Raw genomic sequence first — 21614 nt, forward strand, 5'->3', positions numbered from 1 at the left:
TTTCAGGCCAGTCCTTGTACCTGACCATGTTTTTGTTTGTTTGTTTGTTTGTTTGTTTCTTTGTTTAAGTTGTTTAACAGTGATCTATGAATCATTCAAGCATAAAAAAGACTGTAACAGACAACTTAATTCCTAAAGAGCTGATCCAGAATATGAAAGATGCATCTGGCCTTTCAGTTGAGAACAGGGAGAACAGGTGGAGGTATGCCAAATGACACAAGAGCAAATCAGTAGTACCAGGTCTTATGGACTGAAGAAACAAATTTGACACTTTTGGTTCAAATCATCACTGTATACAGAGAAGGCAAGGAGTCCAACAATGAGTGTCTATAGCCATCCGTAGGCTGTGGTTTAAGACTGCATTTCAGCCTGTGATACATGGGATCCTGTCAAAATCGATACACTCAAGAACCAAGAAAAATCAGATTTTGAGCCACTATGTAGTACCATCTGGAAAGCATCTGTTTGCCAATAGCTTAATTTTTAAATATGACAAAGATCCCAAACACATGGCCAATCCAGTAAAAGCATACCTAGATAGAAAAACAGCACCACTGGTCATGGATTGGCCTCACCAGATCCTGGACCTTAACTTTACTTAAGCAGCAGAGAATCATCTTGCCAGAGAACAGAGCGAAGCTGTTTCCAAAAAACAGCTTCAAAATGCCTGAAGAATTCAGGCTGTGTTGACGAATTAAGGTGATCATACCAAATAGTGAATTTCAAGGTTGCTAGAACTGTACAAAACCTGTTTTACAGATATAAATATATATCTATATCGCTCTCTGTCTCTCAGTATATAAATTACTGCATCTGTATGTCCCATTTTGCTAGCAAAATATAAAGAATGAGGGTTGGCTCGAGACTTTAACACAATTAAGACAGATCTGCACTGTGATGGAGAAAAGAGCTGGCTGCCATGTCATGAAGACCCTGGAAAGACTCATCCTTGACCAACTCTGACCTATTGTCAGGCCACATCAGGATCCCCTTCAGTTTGCTTACCAGCCCCGCCTACAGGAAGGGCCAGAGTTGTCTCTATTTTCTGAGGTGCTGAGGTCATTTAAAATCTGTCAGACAATGCTCAGGATTTTTTACGAGTCTGTTGTGGTCAGTACCATCCTCTATGCTATTGTGGTCAATACCACCCTGCTATTGTGGTCAGTCGCAGATACCAATTGACTCAATAAAACTGATCCGCAACGCCAGTAATGTTGTGGGGATGGAGCTGGACTCCCTTAAGGTGGTGTTGGAGAGGCGGGTGTTGTCCAAGATAAGGACAATGCTGGATAATACCTCCCACCTTCGCCATGACATGCTGGCCAGTCACAGGAGAATATTCAGTGAAAGACTGAAATTACCCAAATGCACCAAAGAACGATGCAAGAAATCAATCCTGTACGGTGGCCCCTAGAGACAAAGCATGTGCAAACTCTCTAGGGACCACCATAATCCTGCCCATCTAATGCACACTACACAGTGCAATAGTTAGACTCTTTTGCACATGCTCTTTTTACATTATTAAATTTAGTTCAGTTTGTTACTGTTATTGTCTTACAGCAACTGTAACCACAGTATTTCCTTGGCGATTAATAAAATATTTTGATTCTGATTTAAATCGTGATACCAGCACGTTCAGATGCTATGACCTGCAACGGCATGTAGGGGTCATGCTGTGGCATATGGAGTCGGAGATGTTGTCCTGCTATTTGGAGATGACTGCACAGCATTTTGGGTATGATGCAGCAGCGTTTGGGGATAATGCCAAATCTCGGTGCTGATGCCACGATTTGAACTAGCCCAGCTGCTGTGACAGCAAATTAAATTTATATTTAAAAACACACCCTATCAACCAGAACTGGGTTGCGAGTCGATACGACGAAGAGTATATAAATCGTGTTTCGTTCCTTGGTTCTAGCCTATAAAATCGTTTGCGTACGTTATACGCTGCTGAAGCTTAGAGCTGCTCCGAGACACGGGGGGGAGTGCGGCGTTCGTGAACCTGAGAAACCTGAGAAACCTGCCAAACGAAATTATTAACAGTATGGCCCGAATACTGCTAAAGGACTTTCAACTATGCTCGCAGGTTTTTAACGCCGCTCCACGTTTCTTGGGGAAAGAACTGCACTTTCAAATGACAACTAAAAATAAAGGCAAGCATGAAATTACGAGCGATAACACCACCATGACCGACACGCCAGGAAGTGCTTAATGGCATTAGCTTTGCTAGCCTGCCTAGCGTTTTGTAACGGTCTGCTTTGGTTTGGTCATGTTCTTTTCTTTCTTGTTTGTCGTGTTCGAACCACGTAAGCTAAACAGTCCTTCTGCTTTGTTCGGATATATAATGTATAAGGAAATCAGCGATTTCCTTTTTGTTTTTGTAGGCTGATATATTTTTCCACCGGAAGTTCTAAATATTTATATTAGTAACTCTCGCGAGAAAACTCACGTTAACTACTTTGACTGAACGCGGGAATCTCATACAAATAATCTCGCAGACCCGGGAACACACTGAAGCAGATTCTTGGTGGAAGTTTGTAGTGTCGTCCTTTAATTATCAATTACTTAGTTTTTAATTTTGTATTGTACTGTAGGTTTTTAATTGTGCATACTTTGCCAACATGCCCGTCCTAGAAGTCACAGATGCTTCTGCAGTTTCTCCATCAAAGAGAACAAAGACAGAAACAAACCCTGCAGAAGAAAGACGTGTCCTCAAATTTGCAAAACTTTCTGAGCATGCTACGACCCCGACCAGAGGCTCAGCTAAAGCAGCAGGTTATGACCTCTACAGGTTAGTAACTCTTTAAACTGAAATTGTGTTAGGTTCACTAGATGCCTAATTTGTGACTGTTGATGTGTGTGCATGTATATTTAAGTCTGATTGTACCTTTAACTTAAAGTATTATTTTAAAAATGCAGATACGCTTACCTTTACTGTCTTTACTTAACAGTGCGTATAATTACTCCATTCCTCCTATGGATAAGGCCATTGTAAAGACAGACATTCAGATAGCAGTCCCACATGGCTGCTATGGGAGAGTTGGTGAGTGTCTCTATGCTATTCAATTTTTATTTGTTTTTGGGTTTGTTTGTTTTTTTTTTAATTTGAGTTACCTGTTGTGTGAACTCGTGTTAGTCTTTCCTGTTTGTGCACCAGTTGTAAAACACCAGGTCGTCTGTAACTGTCTTTTTGTGGTTTTTCCCTCCCCAGCACCAAGATCTGGACTGGCAGCAAAACACTTCATTGATGTTGGTGGTGAGCTAGCTAGCTATCTGACCTAATCATTGCAAGTTAACCCCAGTAGTGTACAGACATGACATTTTAATTTGTGTTATGTGTTGCATGTTCTCCTCAGCTGGAGTTGTAGATGAGGACTACAGAGGAAATGTCGGTGTTGTGCTGTTCAACTTTGGCAAAGAGACGTTTGAAGGTGAGTTATGGTGACAATAATGTATATTGTCTGTCTTTCATAACCACAGTAACCAATGAAAGTAATCAGATTAGGTGATGACATCCATGCGCTCCACTTAATATAGATGCAATATGGTACAAAAGTAGACTTGGATACTTTAAAAGATTGGTGCAATTATCAGCTTTTATTTATCAGTAAAATTTGTGATTTTTAAAAAAAAAAAAAGAATTGGTATTTGTGTGAAAGACTATTTAAGCTATTGGCTTCACTTTGAAGACCAAAAAAAAGGTCTAAAAGTGATCTGAGAATGATAAATTGAGCTTCACATATATTGCTTATATTTCATTTAAGCCAAAAAATAAATAATATATTTACTGTTGACACTTTTCATCCTATTGGAGCTCATTGGAGCTTAATAATGAAAGTATACACATAAACGCTTGATATGAAGACTTTTATCGATCAGTCAGATTTAAAGGTTATCTCATCTGCTTCCTTTTAACCTTACAGTGAAAAAGGGCGACAGAGTTGCTCAGCTGGTGTGTGAGAGGATCTGCTACCCAGATCTGGTGGAGCAAGAGGTAAATTCAAAGTTGAGTTTATTGGGTAGATCTAATTAAAACCGGTGCAACATAAATGGTCATGAAAAGATGCAAAGCTTCAGCTGTGTGGCTATTAGAAGCTGCCGTTTTTTGTTGCTCTTGAATTATTATAGGCTACTCTACTTAAAGATGTCTAGGCTTATGTCTGTGAAACAAAATGAACTTGAACAGCACTACAAGTGACACAGAAATTGTGATCAAGCTGAATCTCATCCTCTGAGTCTCAGAACCAGAAAATTAGTCTTCTTTAAGGTTGCTTAAAGAAGTCGCTTTGAGTGTTCAGAGTAGGAAAAAGAAAACTATGTAGAAATAATAAAGGTTTAATAATGCATTTGTTTTCTTGTGTATTTCTTCAGATTAGTTTTAGTCGTTAAATCCAAGTGCCTTTATTTATTTATCTTTTCTGTTTTAGACACTCGATGAAACAGACCGTGGCGCTGGAGGTTTTGGATCAACTGGAACCAACTGAAACCCTCATGTGTTTTTAAAATATGTTAGTCTTAACTTTGATAAAATAAGAAATAAAGTTTTGTTTTATATTTGAGTCTAGAGTTTTGCTGGGACTGAAAACCATGCGTTCCTAGTAAAAGTTCACTAAAGTTATAAATTCTCAACAAAGCTATTCTTCCAGATGGCCACATGGGGGCAGTCATACACAAGAATGTAATCTGCTCAAACTATTTCATCTGCCAGAGACTTGGTAACTTCCCTTTACTTAATACAGACGTGTGCAGAAAGAGGACATATAGGTGCCTGCTCAACTTGGTTACAATGGTAATACAATTCAGATAAAGGGGGAAACACAGCAGTGAGTACATGTACTCCAAAAATGTTTTTATTGTGAATTTACATCTAAACCCTCACTGATGTGAACATGGAACACAGACTGGTGTCAGGCTGGTCCATTGCAATGCAGCACTGATTTTGATTTGTGAGAGAATATGTGGCCATGAAGACCTCAGTGCATAATCATGAAGGCCCAGGTTTGGCATCATCAATGTGTTTTGTGTGTGTGTGTGTGTGTGTCTGTATGTATACACAGTTTACAAAGGAAGTAGTTGGTCATTATAAGCACCATTACAACCCCTTCCCCTCTATTCCAGGGGCTTCCTCTAGTTTACAAAAGCTTCATAGATTAAAAGTGGCATTGATTATTACAGTATAAACACAATTTACATGTAGTATAGAGGAGAGCAGGCAGGCTATGAAGCTAGCTGTTACTGTTGCAAAGACATGAAACCTTCAGAAAGGCCAATGGGATTGTGCCTTGTTCACTACTGAGTGCATTCAAAAGTCTATGTGGATGTGTTGCTAGCACCAGTAAATATGAATTATTCTAGTCAGTAGGAAAAATGGAAAAGCATAGTTCAAATACGCGGTAGGAGTTGTTCAAGCTCCGACATAGCTACATCTCAATAGTCCACAATGGGTTCCTCTCCTCTCCTAAGCCTTATTTGGGGAAACAAAGAAATGTGTGTATCCAGGTTTGATAGTCATTTACCTGAGGGGAGGAAATGAATTTATTTCAGACTATTGGGACTCGTCTCTTTCTTTTTATCCCCCCGCCACTTAAGCTGAGTTCTAAGAAAACAAACAAACTTGGCCCTTAGAGCTTTCTGCAGTCCACAAGCCCTTCAATGTGGCATCCGATTCCACATATCATTATACAAGATTAAACCATACAATTACAAACCCTATCCACACCCTCAACAGTGCTTTAAACGCAGCTGGAGTGGTGTGTCGGGGTGATATGCTTTTTATTTCGACTGGAATCTTTCACACCTTCGGTGGATACTTTCCACAGCAATTGTACCTATGATATGCAGAATCATCTTTGGTGATCAAATGACACAGAACAGTCCACCCCCCCACCCCCACCCCCGTCTTGTCTCTTTGGTGGCGAGCCCTTAGAGTGAGTAGATGTTAACCCTTAGCTGCTGAACCAGAGTCAGAAATGTTTGGCCTTTTTCAGGGGGGACTGTGAGCTTGACACTGGATTAGCAGCTGGTGGCAACATCCGCCTCTCTCAGTCTTGTGATGGTTAATGGAGCATGATCTGCACCCTCATCTTCAGTATGTCTCCCAGCTGTCCTGTGAGGTAGTCTTTATCATGTTGGTCCTCCAGCTCAGCCAGCTCCTTCTTCCTGTAGAGGGGCATACTGCTGATCTGAAGGTGGTATGCGCCTGGCACGAGGCCCTTCTTCTTGCTCAAGTGCAGGTAGCTGACACCCTCCCTCTGGTTGATTTTGAAGTAGCCTTCCTCATTCCCGTAGTCGATGCTGTAACGCACATGGTCGCTCAGTGTGCTTAAGGCCGGGGTAAACTCGAGGATGTGGTCGCGGTTACTCAGGTCACTGATGTTCAGGTGGAACTGGAGAGTGTCTTCGATGTCCACACTGGCCAGGCTGACCGCCTCTGTCTCAGTTAGCTGCAAAGAGAAAATGTGGTCTGGCTGAGTTTAGAGGCTAAAGATGTCCAATAGTAAAGTCGTGTGCAAACACAGCAGAGTGAATCTGTGAATCAGTGTTAATTAAAGTCTGACTAGACGCTGGAGAAATGACTTGTAATCGGTTGGTAGATCGGTCATTTAATACTGATTTACACAAAGTTGTTCCTTTTTTTACATGAAGGTTTTGGTCCCATTTCTGTTACAAGGCCTTTCCCTGCTATAGAGGGGAAAACTCTTTGGAAGAAAGCAGGGACCTTCATTTATTTATCTTATTAAGACTTAAAGTAGTCAAATATAAACGTAGTGTCTCTTACAGAATCCATCAACTTTTCAAAACCTTCAATTTCTCTTAAAAAATACAGGGGACGGTGTGCTTCATACATACCTGCATGTCTTCCAGAGGATTTTCCTGTGTTGAGTTAATGCTGCGACGTTTGCGTCCCTTCTTGGGATAGCCATTGATTTTACATTCGTAGCAGGCCTCGGGTGAGAGGGAATTATCCTCCATTTCACTTCCCTGTCCAGGGCTCGTGAAGCCCAAACCTGTGACACAGTGTCTGAAAGCAAAAGTAAAGCCATCAGTAACCTATAAACACAGAGGAAACGTTACCACCGCAGTCGCTCATTTACTTACCCTTGTCCTGCACGGAAGTACCCAGGTGGACATCCACATAAGTAGCCTCCATCCGTGTTTGAACAGCCAAACTTGCATGGGTTCTGGCTCGTGGAGCACTCGTTGATGTCCGTGCAGCCTCCGCTGGTCTGCTCGTAGTTAAAGCCGGTGGGGCAAAGGCAACGGAAACTCCCCAGGGTGTTGTGGCACGACGCTCCCCCGCAGATCTGGCTGTTCAGGCACTCGTTCTCATCTGGGTCACAGGAAGTTGACGGGAAGTAAACAAACACGGGGTCATTCCAGTTAAAAGAGACAAACAATACTGGGAAAGCCTGCAATGAATGTCGTAAATATGTGCAGTCATTCAAACTAAAATTAGAGATTTAACTAACCACCACTTGTTTATTCGGCGGTGCACACATCAGGACACACACAGTACATATAATTGCTTTCTCGATAACTTAGCTATTCCTACTTATTTTACATACCAAATGCATTTTTGATGTTACCCTACCTTTTATTTGATTTTTTACCTACTTCAATCGTTCATTAGCACTAACACAATAAATTGAGAAGATTTTCTAATAAAATAGACTCTATTGGAGAACTTCAAGGCTATATGGTTGATATTTTAGCAACCAATTCATGAGGATGTTCCAAAATGAAAGAATTGTTATATTTGCTGTCAAAGAGGACAGCGGTATAACTTACCAACACACTGATTCCACTGATAGTGCTGCAGGTAGCCTTGGGGACAGCTGCACCTGTATCCACCTACTAAGTTCTGACAGCCATGCTGGCATCTGTGATTGCCGTCACACTCATCCATATCTGTCAAACGCACACACACACAACACAAAATTACTCAGAGTCTTTTCCTGTGATTAATCAGCTGATGCTGGGTTGGAACAAATTGTTTTTAGACCTTCACAGGTTTGTCCGCTAGGATCTAATGAGAATCCCCGCTGGCAATCGCAATTGAAGCTGCCTGGCGTGTTCTGGCAGACGCCACTGGAGCCGCACAGATTGGGGTCTGTTGCGCATTCATTGTTGTCTGCATGGACAAAAAGGGAAGGTTCAGACAAGGGTAAAACTGGAAACATGGCATAAAGGCTCATTACCCTGATTTGGACTTGCTGAGTCAATAAAAATTCATTCACAGTTGGCACCGGCCTCTAAAAATAGGTCAGGTTACTGTAAACTCTTGGTACAAACTGTCTTGATGTCTGAAAGGGGTTCAAGAATAAAATCCCTAATCAGCTGAACGAAGATCAGATCAGAGGTGGCAAAAACAAATATTTAAATTTGAATTCCTGACCTTGGGAATAAAAGAAAAGCCAGCGCTCGTTAACAAGAGTTTTCGGGGGGGAAAATGTAGAAGTGGGTGTTTGAGAAACAGGTTTGATTGTTGTGATTGGAATCTGTGTAAATCTGAACACAACGTTGAAGTTCAGGCTGGGAAACAGAGTAATCTCTAAATCTCAGCTTTTAAATTTGTTGTTATTTTTCACAGTTGGTTGAGATTTAGAAAGACTGCTAACACGCTCGCAGTTTAGCTTTCCATTTGAAGAAACAATCAGTGCGTGGGACATAATGCTAAAGCATAGCAGGATAGTCTACTTTGTCCCCAGGCAACCCAACTATGGGTTTCAAAGCTGATTTAAAGTGGACACGTTATGATTTTCCTTACTGGTGTCAGTGGATGTAAAGTATTACAGTTGTGGATTCATGCTAAACATGGGTAGAGATTCACATAATAAGATCTGTTCATGTACAAGCAAACCGCATGTTAGTAACTGCTCAAACTGTTTTATTTACTCTTGTTTCTGTAAGATGTCAAGGACAGTGGATATTCTTAATTTGGTCGGTGATTATAGCAGACACACCCACCCACTGTTTATGAGGGGCAGCCAATTACAGGAAAGATGGCTTAAAGGGAAAGGATCAAAATGGCTTGATTGAAAGAGGGGTCATTTAAAACAAAGATTGTGTCGACACGTGAAATGACACAAGCTAGTCTAGCAGAGTTGAAGAACAAAAAAATGATGGTGCTGGACATGCGCAAAATAGATGTGCTGGAGAGAGAAGAAGAGTAGTATCTATAATATGTCTGGAAAACAGCCACTACTTTTCCCCACTGAACAGCTTGTTTGATGAGCATGCACCTTAGTGAATCACACATATGACTAAAATAAGGAAAAACAATTTAGGTCAACTTTGAAGCATATTTGGAATCTACAGCCAAATTACACTATCCTCCTATGACTCAGAGGTTCATTTTGTACCACTTTCTCTTAAATATTGGCAAACAGCGATCATAGTATGACTGGAACAACAGTTTTACGTCACAGTCATGTTTTTCCCACCTCATTACTCGTAGACTAACAGCACATCCACACCTGCTGTGTGCCATTTGGGTTACACGCTAAAAAAAAGCCAAACCCGAGGATTCCCTGACACTGATTTGACGTGAGGTCTCGGGTGCCATTTTATGGTCTGGAAAAAAGGCTTGGAGTTGTCATGGCGATCTACTGCAATGTTCCATAACAAGCATTGTTAAGCTGCCATGACTACAAACCAGACCGGCCTAATAAGATCAGTGTGATATCCGCCAGAGTCCATTAACATTTAATGGGTATATAAAGAAATAGACAAAACAGTGCTTCCCGTGTCTATTATGAGCTGGGCAGGATGACACTTTAAAAAATTCTTCTGTGAAAAGACCAAAGGTCTGTGTGAAATCCTGTTTGGACTACACAGGCAGTTTGAGTAAAGACAATTCAGAATTTAAAGGGAAAAAAATCACCGGATGTTGTATACGACTGTATAGGCTGTATATGTGTTTTTACCAATGCAGGCAGTGTGATGCTGGGTGAAGCCAGCAGGACATTTGCAGGTGAAGCCACCGATGGTGTTGACGCATAAGAACTGACAGTTGTGCTGTTTGGTCGAACACTCATCCAGATCTGTAAACAAGAACAACATAAGGAATGAATTTCCCAACTGAACCTATTTCATACTTCATAGTTAAGATACAGGGGTCGGAGTCATCTAAGACTACTACTTGCTCTACTGTATGTGGACTGCTCTTTTTCAAGCAAATTCCAGTCCTTCTACAGTCACTGACCTACAAATGAACTAGACACCGGAAACATAGAGGGGTACTGTAGAGGGGGAAGCTAAAATTATGGTAAATAAAGAACACTATGAGCACTATTTGTTTAGGCATATCAACCCGCCTGATAAACACAGATAGAGACAGATGCACTGTGTCAAAGGCAAAGGGCACACTTGCAGTGAGCATTTAAAAGTGAGCATCTTAGGACAGCAAGCAGAACGCAGAATGTAGCAGCTCCAACCTGGAAACTACATCAAGCATGAAAATTGCTGAACTCAAGTGATGTGACAACCACTGGGCTTAATTGCGGGCTTCTTTTGGTGCTTGTGCAAGTTACCTCTGCAGCTCTTTCCATCCTCCTGAAGGATGTATCCTCGGGGGCAGGAACAGAGGTACCCTCCCTCCGTGTTCTTACAGATAAAGTTACAAGGCTTTGGTGCCTGTATGCACTCATCCACATCTAGAGGGAGATGCAGAATGATTCAAAATAAAGAAACAGATCCTGTAGCCAGAAATTCCATAAACAGAGATCATGAGAAAGACAGACCCGAGCTGCATTTTTCATAGGAGTGGTGTGGGCAGTCCACCCACATAGTTTGGGTTCTTTACTAGACAGCAGGAATGAGAACGAGAGGTTTCAATTCCGTGTAAACACTGGAGGTGAATTTAAGCCTTACCCACACACTGCGTGCCAGTGATGTCAGCAGTGTAGCCAGGTTTGCAGATGCAACTGTAGGAGCCCAGACTGTTGACACACTGACCATTCCTGCACAAGTTCCCCATCACACGGCACTCATCAATATCTGGACAGAAATGAGAAACGCCAGCTTACTTCAAGTTAGTTCAAGATTTGGTTTCTTTCAGATTTTGACAATAATTACATATCAAAAGACAGAATAGTTCCACAAAAGTTGGAGGAAATATCTGTTATGCGTTCTTTTATGCACGTATGCATGTATTTCGGGTATAAAATCACTGATCTTACAAATTTTGTTAACCAGAAAAAAAGTTAATGCTTTGCAAGTGATGTCAACACAGATAACAACAACCATCTTATATTATTTAACCTTCACTACTCATAATTTTCTGGTTTCTGGTTTACATACATGCAATGGCAGTTTTAGAAAAATTAATCACTGGCCCCATTTTTAGGGCCTCAACTCATCGTATTGTGTCCTGTATTGTGTTTTTTGCACTATTTTGCAGCGTTTGAGTGCGTGTGTGTAATTCTTTATGTCTGTAAACACGTTAGCTTGAAAAGTTTTGAATGACTTCTGATAAAACTTGTAGGAGTGTAGAATGGGATCATGTTAACAGTCCATTAAAATTTGGCTTACAACCACCAAGGTCGTCAAGGTCAAGTTAACAATTTACTGGTTGAAAATTGACAGAAAGCCTTATAACTTAGAAACAATGATCACTGACCTTGTTATTGTTATCTGTATTGACCAAATACAGACATATAGGGAATGATTAAAATAATGCTGCTTTTGTGCCTTGTAATGTCAAGGGAGTTCAGCGAGGGAGGAACTGCCTGCTGGCATATACTCACACCAACAGGGATACTTAATGCAAACGCAGATAAAAAGATACATAGTATTTATTTTCATCGATTGATGTTTGATTACTATTTTCTCTGGACTGAAAAACTGAGTCAAAGTGTCAAAAAGTGCCTCTGTTAGACCATTTGAGGCTGCAAAATGGAGTCAGTCCCCATTGTCTCGTGTTAAAATGCCTAAAATTAGAATTGGGGGAAAACACACACACACACACATTTAGCACCTGGTACAAAAAAAAGAATCTGTCATAGCTAATTTTCTACTCTGTACTCACTGAATGGGGTGTGAATTTAGTGATAATCTACTTGTTTAAATTGTATTAAGACTCAAAGTTAAGCTTTATTAAGCCCATGTCCATTGTGACTGATAGGTGGATGCCAACATAAACTGCTGTAAGCGGAAGCTTTCTGCTAGGCTTCACCTCAGCTAATTATAGCCACTTAAGCGCCGAACCATGTTTGTGGTTTTCAATGTGGAAATCACAGAGTAACTATAAACCACAGAGTAATATTTCAAAAAAATCACCAATCTCCTTGGTAACTGAAGGAAAAAATGGCACAATAGTGGGTTTACTCACCGCAGTGTGTGTTGTGTAGTTAAATATCTCTGATTACATTCCCCTGATCTTCTTCACCACAAAAATTGGTTCATTTTCAGCAGGACATCAAATCAGTCTTCATATTTTAATAAAAATACAGATATTTGGTGGCAGTAAAGTGATAACTGTATAGCACGAGGAACAGATGGGCTATACAGCTGTGTTGATGTTTTACCTTTTGGATGTTTTTTTTTTATTCAACTATCTTTCAAATGATGATTGTTTATTGTTTGGCTAACTGCACAAAGTGTCCTAGAAGTTAGTGCTTCAGCTTTGGTGAGTGAAAATCTAGCATTTTAAGCGCTAATTAGAAGGTGTCTGTGTCTGTTTACAGTCGATGAACCTTGCTAGAAAAGCTAGTTAGAACTAGCTAATAACTTCATGGTGTTTTCCAAATCTGGTGACTTCCAGCTCAACGCTTCTGAATTGTAGAAAGTAAATGTGGATTACTAAATACTCATTAAGCTACCTCTTCCATCAGTGGTGTACCCAGGTCCCAGAGGACACATCTTCTTGTACTGGGTCGTCCCTGGCAGGGGACAGAGCTCACAGTTGTTACCCCATCCTCTGCCCCCATCACAGCAACACTCTGACTTGGTCACTGGGACCCTGTTAGTAGAAGTCATCTGACACAGAGTGGTCAGAACCTCGGTGAAGCAGACGCCTTCACGGTTATCTGCAGGGTGAGAGAGACACACACACAGAAAGGATCTTGAGAGCGAGACAATAACAGCAAGCAGACCAAACCACCCAGACAGGGCCTGGCCTCACACAGCAGACATAAATAGATAAGCCACACTGCTATATCACTACTGTCTGTAAGGAGGAAGATAGCCATACAGTTACAAAGTCCCACTGGAGGTTTTCTCACCATGCTCAACACATAACAGCTATCCAGAGCTATACTATATATTTAGACTAGGAAGAAAGGCTTTGAGCAGTATTTCCTTGCTTCCTCCTCTGCTGATAGTAACAGACCCTTGTTTATTTTAGGAAGATTTGGATACCATCATGGTAAAGTTCAATTCCCATGGAAGCATTAAATTCAGCTTTAGCATCTGTTCTTCCAAAACACATACAGTACATTAATGTCTAAATTATTTATATTGTTAAACTATTAAGTAGTATGGATGATTTTTAATCCATTACTGTCTCTGTGGCTAGACACTGTAAACACTTGTTTTAATTATGTACTCCTAATCTCATCTATCTGGCAGCAATTTAAAGATGTAAATCTATAAAGAAGATACTAAATAAAGGGGTTCTCTTCTGATAATAACCTTACAGCCTTTTTAAATTGATGACAGTGTACATACCAATACATTCTGTCTGAGTGGGGTTGGGAATGAATCCTTGGTCACATCTGCATCGGTAACTTCCGACAGTGTTCTCACAACGGCCGTTCTTACAGATACCCGGTTTGGCCGTGCACTCATTCAGATCTAAAGCAGACAGACACACAGTGTAAAGAGGCATACTATATTAAATGTACTCAAGGTAAAACCACCTACGACACCATGATAATTACCCATGCAGCCCTCTCCACTGGGCAGCCGTGTGTATCCAGGTGCACAGATACATATATATGTACCAATCAGGTTCTTGCAGGTCATGCCTCTGCTGTCACAGTCATCTATACCATCTGCACACTCATCTTGGTCTGGAAGACAAACACCATGGTAAGAGTAAGTGGATGCAAAAGCCTCAAGAAGCCCACGTGCATTCATGCCTGTGCAACAGGTGATGTAACACAGACACACAGACAAAGTACGCCAGAGTTTAATCTAACCACTAAATCCAACACTGAGCTCTGGATTGATAACAGGGTTGTAGTGGGGTAGTTGGTGGTCTGTTTGGAGCTGTAATGTAAACAGTGACGTTATAGACACTGACATGTTCCTCCTGACTCACCGCTTCCCTCCAAATACAACTGTTGCTATGGCGTGCGAGGTATATGAGAGATCAAAGGTGTAAACAGAGACTCGGCGGGTTACAGTTGTCAGAGTGATTTAAGTTCATCCCAGACAGAAAACCCTAGAGGATCTCACAGAAATAGTGCGAGAGTGCGTTATGTAACTTTATGGAAGGTGCTGGCATGGCTTTTTGTGAGAATTTCTACCAGAGCTTTCCAGTTAATGGACCTGCGAACTCTGACTACACGGGTGAGTCATTTTACTGTTATACCTTTACACATCCTCCTGTCCTCCCGCAGCACGTAGCCTGTTGGGCATTTACACTCGTACGAACCCACTACATTAACACAGCGGAAGGCACACAGCAGAGGATTCTGGGCGCACTCGTTGATGTCTGGACCGGAAACAGAAAAACCACAAGTTACACATAAAGACACCCATGACCTAAACGGGGGCTCAGATACAGCTTCGGATACCTTCGCAGGTCATCATTGGCCCAGGCTCAAAGCCGTCATCGCACGCACACTCAAATCCACCAATAACATTAGTGCATGTGCCGTTTCCACAGGGATTTCCGATGTTGCACTCATTAGTGTCTGTATTGAAGAAAAAAAGAAAAAAGCGACTCAGAATGACTAAAAGAGCAATCAGGAGGATAAGAAAAAAGAAAATGACCTGACTGACCTTCACATCTGACTCCACTAATGTCAAGGCGGTATCCCATGGGACATTCACAGCGGAAAGAGCCGTCCGTGTTAATGCACTGGCCATTAACACAAGGACTATTGATGCATTCATCAATATCTATAATCAGAAATGTCAACACAGATTGAAATTAAATGCCACAACCATAACAGAGATATTAAAAAATGCAGATTTATTATCAGCCTATTTACCTTTTGGATGTTCATCTGGCCCACGTTGATATCCCTCGTTAGGGCAGAGATCGCGATACCCCTCTGGAACCGTCAGATGTCAAAAGTCATCAAACGTTTTGATCATGAGCTTACATGAATATGAGTGGTTTCTCGCATCTATGTGTTTTGCGCAGCAGTGTCTGTTTTATGTGTAGAATACACACCCTGTCCTTTGATGGGGCAGATTTCACAGGGGTCTCCCCAGCCTTGACCAGGCATGCCGATGCAACAGCACACTTCCTTGGTAGTGTTTTGAGGTTTTGGAGCCTGACAGCGCCCATTTTCAAACTTGGTATAGCAGTAGTTCACACGGACATCTATGGGATAACACACATAGAGAAGGCAAGAACAGTGAATGGTGATAAACAGATGGATGAAATATCTAGAAGCGCAATGTCGTCAAGATAATCTATATCAAGTCAGGATCCTGTCTGGCTTGTTTTGGCAGAGGACAACTGGTTCTGAAAATCTAAAACCTTTCAGATAACTCGAGAAACTATTTGACAACCGTAAAGATTGTAAGAAAAGTTTGTTGCCTCTGAATAATTCAATAAATCAGTAAATCCATAGCTGGTTGGTTCACTATAGCCTCAGCCTGAAGAAGAAGATTCCCAGGCACTAAGAATATTTGATTAAGGCAAATATGACAAAACTCTGTTTCTTCAAACAACTCAAATTTTTATGTGCTTTCTCAAACTGGGGTCTTGAGTCATTATGGCAAGTTAATCACTGTGATCACCATCTTCCTGATTGTTTGTTTCCGTTGTTGGTTTCAGTCTCCTTTCATTTTCTGGAAGCTTTGCCACATACAATTGGCTGTAACAGACAAAAGAGCTTGAGAATCAAAAATCCACATGAATGAATAATGAGCAGGCTTAGTCCGAAAATCATCCGTGACAATTCGGGAAAAGTTTGGAAAACAATCAGTCACGAGGTTCAAAAGTTACGCGCATAAATGGTCTGAGCTTGAGCAATTGGTGGTGCCAGAGTGCTCAAGGGCAAGACATGAAACTAACACAAAAGAATGAAGAAACTATTCCTAATCAGTGTGGCAAAATCCTACGTTTTTACATGAAAAATATGAAGGAGAAAATGAAAAAGAAGGAAGCTTCATTTCGGGCCTCTAAACAACAACCATGTTAAAAGTTCAGAATTAGAAACAGCTGAAGTATTATGTATTCTGCAGCCACAATGTAAAAGCTGTAAAGTCTTACGTAGTGCTTGTACCTGCGACTTGATTATTACATCAGTGTACAAAACAGGACCTCGATATGAGAAAAAGTGTTCTTGTTTTCAACCATTTTTTAATTGTACAGACTGAAGTTGAATTATTTCCACTCACCAATCTGTGTGTGTCTGGTTACTCCAGGACTAAGCAGCCCCTTACTTGTAATAGGAAGCATATGGTTTCGCTCTCCTGCTAACAATGGCCTTCAGTGAACTCAACACAAATAAGCTTTCTGACCACCATAGATCACTCACACACCTGGCTCAGGAGCAAAGATCACATACATGAACACCTGGTGCTGTGAGGAGAATATCAAAGAGTGTCACATTACTTTCCTCCATGAAACGGATTTGTCAGCCTCTCTGCGAAAGAGATTGATGGAGCTCTGTGCACAGCCCCTTGCAAGTATATGTACACATATGCACGGGTGCAGTGGAATCTCCAAGTGCATATCTCCTTCATATTTTGTATTTTATAAAAGGAAAATTGTGAAATAAAGAAATTTTCTAAATAAACAAGAGAGTCGCCTGATAAAAAAAAAGCTTTTAAATAAATCAACTCTTGGCTAACAATGACAGCAGGGACAACGATCTGAAGTGTGGTGACAAATATTTAATAGTTATAATTATGTGCATTTGCAAAACCACTGAAGCATTATAATTTAAAACATATCATTAATTGGCGAGCGCTGGTGGCCAAGTGGTTAAGACACATACCAAATACTGCAAATGCAACTCCCCTAATCACTGAAATGGTTCCATCCAAGGACTAATCATGCGTGTCATCACCCTCCTATTCTCTCTTTCTGTTTTCCTACCAGTATCGATTTTTGCGATGCCAGAAAAAACATGAAATTCGCAGCCTCTTTCTTCACCACATATCTGCATTTTGTGAATGATTCTGTTACCAAAGAATGTTAAACAAACATCCTGCTAATAGAGAAACTACTGATATCCTTCACCCTATCTCGACATTTGTTCTTTCAAGCCACTTTAAACTTGTGAGGTTCATTTCTGGGAATGTTACTAACTGCAGTGCTGAAGCTGAGTTTGTTTTGATGGGTGGCCTCATTTTCTTTCCCTGTTTCCAGGCAATCAATAGACATCAATGGGAATGACATCAAAAGCATCACTGTGGCACCTATGCTGTCACAATATCTGTCACAAATGATTATACATACAGATTCAATTTAGAACTGCACAGAGGACAGTGACAGTGATCACTAATAAATCATTGATGTCAAAGAACCTCAGTGACCATCAGCAATGCACAAAATCACAACAACGGTCACCTCAAGTCGCTCTATACTGCAAGATAATCGCTAAAATAATACAGAGAAAACCCAAACAATCAGACGACCCCCTTGGCAACAGTGGGAAAGAGAAACTCCTTTTAACAGGAAGAAACCTCCCGACAGAACCAGGATCAGGGAGGGGCAGTCTTCTGCCATGATGGGTTAGGGTGAGGGGAGGGAGCCAGGAAAAAGACACACTGTGGAAGAGAGCTAGAGATTAATAATAAATAATTATTAAAGTCAAAGCGGAGTTTGAAAACAAATAGTGAGTGAAAAAGAAACACTCAGTGCATCATGGGAAGCCCCCAGCAGCCTATCAAAGGGAGCTAGTTCAGGGTCACCTGACCCTAAAAGCTTTATCAAAAAGGAAAGTTTTTGGATGTGAGTAGAAGGATTTTAAACTTGTTTTTAGATTTAACAGGGAGTCTTTCTACTCGTTCTTGTCCCCGTCAGTACTCTCTCTGCTATTGCATACGCAGGCTGCATAACTCTTCTTAACTTGTGCTGCTTTAACACTATATTGCATAATGCCATAATCCCTTTTGTGGCCGAGAACTACGTCTTCATTCATTATTGTAGCATTCATGTAAAATACAGATGTCACGGAGGAGAGCGGTTAGCACAAATAAATTTAGGGTTTGCGGTCAAATCTAAATATGTACATCTATTCCAGTCTGCTAAATTATGAAGAGTATAATCTAAAATAAAACAATGTTATTCCTCAATATGTTAAAGGGCTGTTTTAGGTTATGCAGCTATAGAAACTATACATGCATTTTGGAAATCTCACCATCATAAGTGTTTTCTCAGTAATACACACAAACCATAAACTAATTTACTGCCAGTGTTACTCACTTTCCACCAAACTCCTCCTGTTTATCCCCTAACCTTCAGTCGAACGCTTCTGGTGATGTCATCACTTCAGTGTTTGGAGAGGGAACTCCCTAGCAGAGGACTCAGCGCACCCCCACCCAATCCAAAATACACACATATACTGTATAAACACACACACAAGTGAGGAAATGGAAAAGTGATCTGTTCAGAGCCACCCTTGGCCTTGTTGAGGCAGCAGCAGCAGAACCAGCTGGAACACAGTGTGCTATCATGAAAGAGCAGGAAAAGCCTGACACCACTGGCTGCTGCTTAGTCTCCACTAGTGCTCACTTTTCACTGTAAAAGCAAATGCATGCTATAATTTCATAGCTTCTTTTCCCATCCTTCTCACTCCCACACGTGCACACGCAGTTACCTATACATCTCCGTCCAGATGCAGAGAGCTGGAAGCCTTCAGGGCACAAGCAGGTGAAGCTTCCTTGAGTGTTAGAGCAGGTTCCATACTGACAGATCTCAGGTGACTGGGCGCACTCATCGGTGTCTGACATAAAAGAGAGAAACAACATTGTGAACCTCATTAAATGACATTTCCAGTTGTTTAAACTATTAGAAGCATTCCAGTTTCCAGTATGTCACTGCACATCTAAATGTCAGTGTAATCTCGCACGTGAATAATTGCACGAAGGCAGTTGCCTCACTGTTACATGTTCACTTATCACAATAACCAGCTGCTGTGGCTGCTTCTGATGCTGAGAATTCATAGCTGTTCCTCCCTTCTTCTAGGAACTCAGCACAAAGCAGGAATGTATTGAAGTCTCCGGAATATCTCCTCATCAGCCCCGCTATACAAACAATCCATGTTTTTTGGCTCAGCCTTATTCTCACATGTGAAAGGAAGAAAAAGGGGGTCTGACGACGCTTCCCCTCCTCTGGTGCACTCCAGTAGAGCTGATCTAAGCTAGTCTAAGTTAGATGTTAGCAGAAATTCACCTCTATGTGCATTTTATTGCTTCAGTAATTCTTGTTTTTCACCTCTCAGTTTTTTTTTAACCCACAACACAGAATGAATGGGATTTATGACGCTCTACCTTCACAGGTTTCCTCATGAAGGTGGTAGCCAGGTGGGCAGATACACCTGTAAGAACCATCCAAATTCAGGCAAGTTCCTGCACCACATGTGCCTGGATTCACTGCACATTCATTAATATCTGAAGAAAAGGGATGATATAAATGTACATATTATAGAACATATCTATATCATAATTAGATCAATATAAAAAAGGACAAACAGCATTTCCTTACCTCCACACAGTCTGCCGTCTAAAGTGAGCTCATAGCCATCATTGCACACACAGAGGAATGTGCCCACTGTGTTGACACACTGCCCGTTTCGACATAAGCCCCTCTGCGTCGCACACTCATCGACATCTGCTCGGCACACAGGCAACACGATAGTTAACACAGATGCTATTGCTCTTCTTCTTTTTCACTTTTTATTTACTCACGTCCACACACGCACCTATGCAGTCGCTGTTGTGCGAGTTTTGAAAGCCAGGATAGCAGAGACAGTTGTAGGAGCCTACGGTGTTCTTGCAGGTCCCGTTTCCACAGGGCTGTCTCTCACACTCGTCCACGTCTGAAACCAGAGAGCAGCGTCACAGTTTTATCACCTGGCAGAGGAACACCGGTGAGACTGATGGGAAGTAGCACAGCTTACCGACACACATCGACAGGTCCCGAGTTGCTTTGAAGCCATTGGGGCAGACGCAGCGATAGCTCCCCAGTGTGTCAATGCAATGGCCTGGATTGCATATGCCGGGGTTCTCGTCGCACTCGTTACGGTCTGAGACAAAAGAGAAAAACAAATGTCACACTTTGAATCCATATTCAAATAGTATTTAGATATTTTATCCTCAAACAGTTACTAAAATTCATATATTTCTTCATAATACATGAAACTGACCAAAACTTCTTTTGCACTATAACTCAATAATTAGACTGCATGAGGCCAGTGTAACATCATCAAGTGCAGCCTGAGCGTGTCTGGGTGTTAGGACTTGCATGAAAAGCAGGAAGCAAAACAGGATGCCGGCATAACATTCACTTATCGTTTAGGACTCTCCAGACTGACAGCAACATGATTTAGATATGCTGTAGCACATGTTCAGCAGCTCAACACCTGCTTCACATTCTCTCCTCCTTAATAACAAGCCCACCATGAAGAATTCAGTCTCAGGCTGACTGTAACTGTGCTGCCTCTTTGTGTGCTTTATCTCTGGCAAATAACTGGCAAGAATGTGCACTTCAAAGAGTTTCGCATAACCGCATTTGATAAAATAGCTGGAAGAAACGAGACAGCGTTAGCATGAGGCCACAGAAAGACCCTGTGAAGTTAGCATCTTTCTCAAGGGAATGACAGAGGGATTCCATCTGTCCACTAATTTTGTCTCCATTTTATGCCATTATAGGAGACGACTAAACTGGAGGCTGATTATACAACTGCAGTGTAATTCGAGTGCCGCTGATATCTCAAACATTTTTAGCTAATAACCAGCACATCCTTACCAAGACATTGCCCAGTGGGAGTGAAGCGGTACCCAGCTTTACACTCGCATCGGTAGCTTCCTGGCAAGTTCAGACAGTCTGCATTTTGCTGGCACACCGGTCCATTCTGACACTCATCAATATCTGACAACAAGAGGGACAGAGATGTTCATACAGCAGGCATAAATATAAAAAGACCAAAGTAAAACACAGGGATTCTACAGCAGACTGCAAACGTCACCTTCACAAATCAGCAGCTTGTCGTTGTAGATGAAGCCAATGGGGCACTCGCACCTGAAGCTGCCGATCATGTTGATGCACACTCCATTCTCACAGATTCCCGGAATTTCCCTGCACTCGTCGATGTCTGTCAAATGAACGAGAGACCAACGGCGGCGTGAGAAAAGGGAAGCGTTCCTTTTCATCACGTAAGCGTTTCAGTGTGAAAATCTTTACCAATAATCTGTCCAGTGGTGATGTCGATGTAATATCCCGGTCTCTCGCTGCCACACAGGATCGCAAACTCATCTGA

At 41.5% G+C, this 21614-nt stretch overlaps 2 protein-coding genes across 4 annotated transcripts in view; one reads left to right on the plus strand and one right to left on the minus strand.

The window, feature by feature from the left end:
• Nucleotides 1-1675: 1675 nt before the first annotated feature.
• dut (deoxyuridine triphosphatase) lies at nucleotides 1676-4559 on the plus strand. 3 transcript variants are annotated; one of them, XM_084932815.1, is made up of 7 exons: nucleotides 1676-1735; nucleotides 2595-2791; nucleotides 2952-3043; nucleotides 3212-3256; nucleotides 3357-3431; nucleotides 3924-3994; nucleotides 4428-4559. In XM_084932815.1, exons 2-7 carry the CDS (start codon nucleotides 2622-2624, stop codon nucleotides 4482-4484), a joined length of 510 nt encoding a protein of 169 aa, XP_084788941.1. In that variant the 5' UTR covers nucleotides 1676-1735; nucleotides 2595-2621; the 3' UTR covers nucleotides 4485-4559. The 3 variants fall into 3 exon arrangements, with proteins under 3 accessions (XP_084788941.1, XP_084788777.1, XP_084788858.1); XM_084932651.1 differs by lacking the exon at nucleotides 1676-1735 and adding an exon at nucleotides 1753-2153 and having other exon boundaries at nucleotides 2635-2791; XM_084932732.1 differs by lacking the exon at nucleotides 1676-1735 and adding an exon at nucleotides 2059-2153.
• Nucleotides 4560-4828: 269 nt separating this feature from the next.
• fbn1 (fibrillin 1) overlaps nucleotides 4829-21614 on the minus strand; it is a 64034-nt gene continuing 47248 nt past the window's right edge. The window contains exons 43-66 of the mRNA XM_084932551.1: nucleotides 21539-21610; nucleotides 21324-21449; nucleotides 21104-21226; nucleotides 20256-20381; nucleotides 20058-20174; nucleotides 19841-19966; nucleotides 19627-19746; nucleotides 18954-19079; nucleotides 15347-15499; nucleotides 15162-15224; nucleotides 14950-15069; nucleotides 14742-14861; nucleotides 14537-14659; nucleotides 13881-14012; nucleotides 13669-13794; nucleotides 12822-13028; nucleotides 10873-10998; nucleotides 10533-10655; nucleotides 9927-10043; nucleotides 8003-8131; nucleotides 7789-7908; nucleotides 7099-7330; nucleotides 6850-7021; nucleotides 4829-6443 (exon numbers count right to left, since the gene is read on the minus strand). Coding sequence (XP_084788677.1) covers nucleotides 6057-6443; nucleotides 6850-7021; nucleotides 7099-7330; nucleotides 7789-7908; nucleotides 8003-8131; nucleotides 9927-10043; nucleotides 10533-10655; nucleotides 10873-10998; nucleotides 12822-13028; nucleotides 13669-13794; nucleotides 13881-14012; nucleotides 14537-14659; nucleotides 14742-14861; nucleotides 14950-15069; nucleotides 15162-15224; nucleotides 15347-15499; nucleotides 18954-19079; nucleotides 19627-19746; nucleotides 19841-19966; nucleotides 20058-20174; nucleotides 20256-20381; nucleotides 21104-21226; nucleotides 21324-21449; nucleotides 21539-21610 — 3386 coding nt within the window. The 3' untranslated portion in view covers nucleotides 4829-6056. The remainder of the gene's footprint in view (nucleotides 6444-6849; nucleotides 7022-7098; nucleotides 7331-7788; nucleotides 7909-8002; nucleotides 8132-9926; nucleotides 10044-10532; nucleotides 10656-10872; nucleotides 10999-12821; nucleotides 13029-13668; nucleotides 13795-13880; nucleotides 14013-14536; nucleotides 14660-14741; nucleotides 14862-14949; nucleotides 15070-15161; nucleotides 15225-15346; nucleotides 15500-18953; nucleotides 19080-19626; nucleotides 19747-19840; nucleotides 19967-20057; nucleotides 20175-20255; nucleotides 20382-21103; nucleotides 21227-21323; nucleotides 21450-21538; nucleotides 21611-21614) is intronic.

The sequence above is a fragment of the Perissodus microlepis genome, chromosome 1 (assembly GCF_051167445.1).
Source record: "Perissodus microlepis isolate ML-2025 ecotype Zambia chromosome 1, ASM5116744v1, whole genome shotgun sequence".
NCBI lineage: Eukaryota > Metazoa > Chordata > Actinopteri > Cichliformes > Cichlidae > Perissodus > Perissodus microlepis.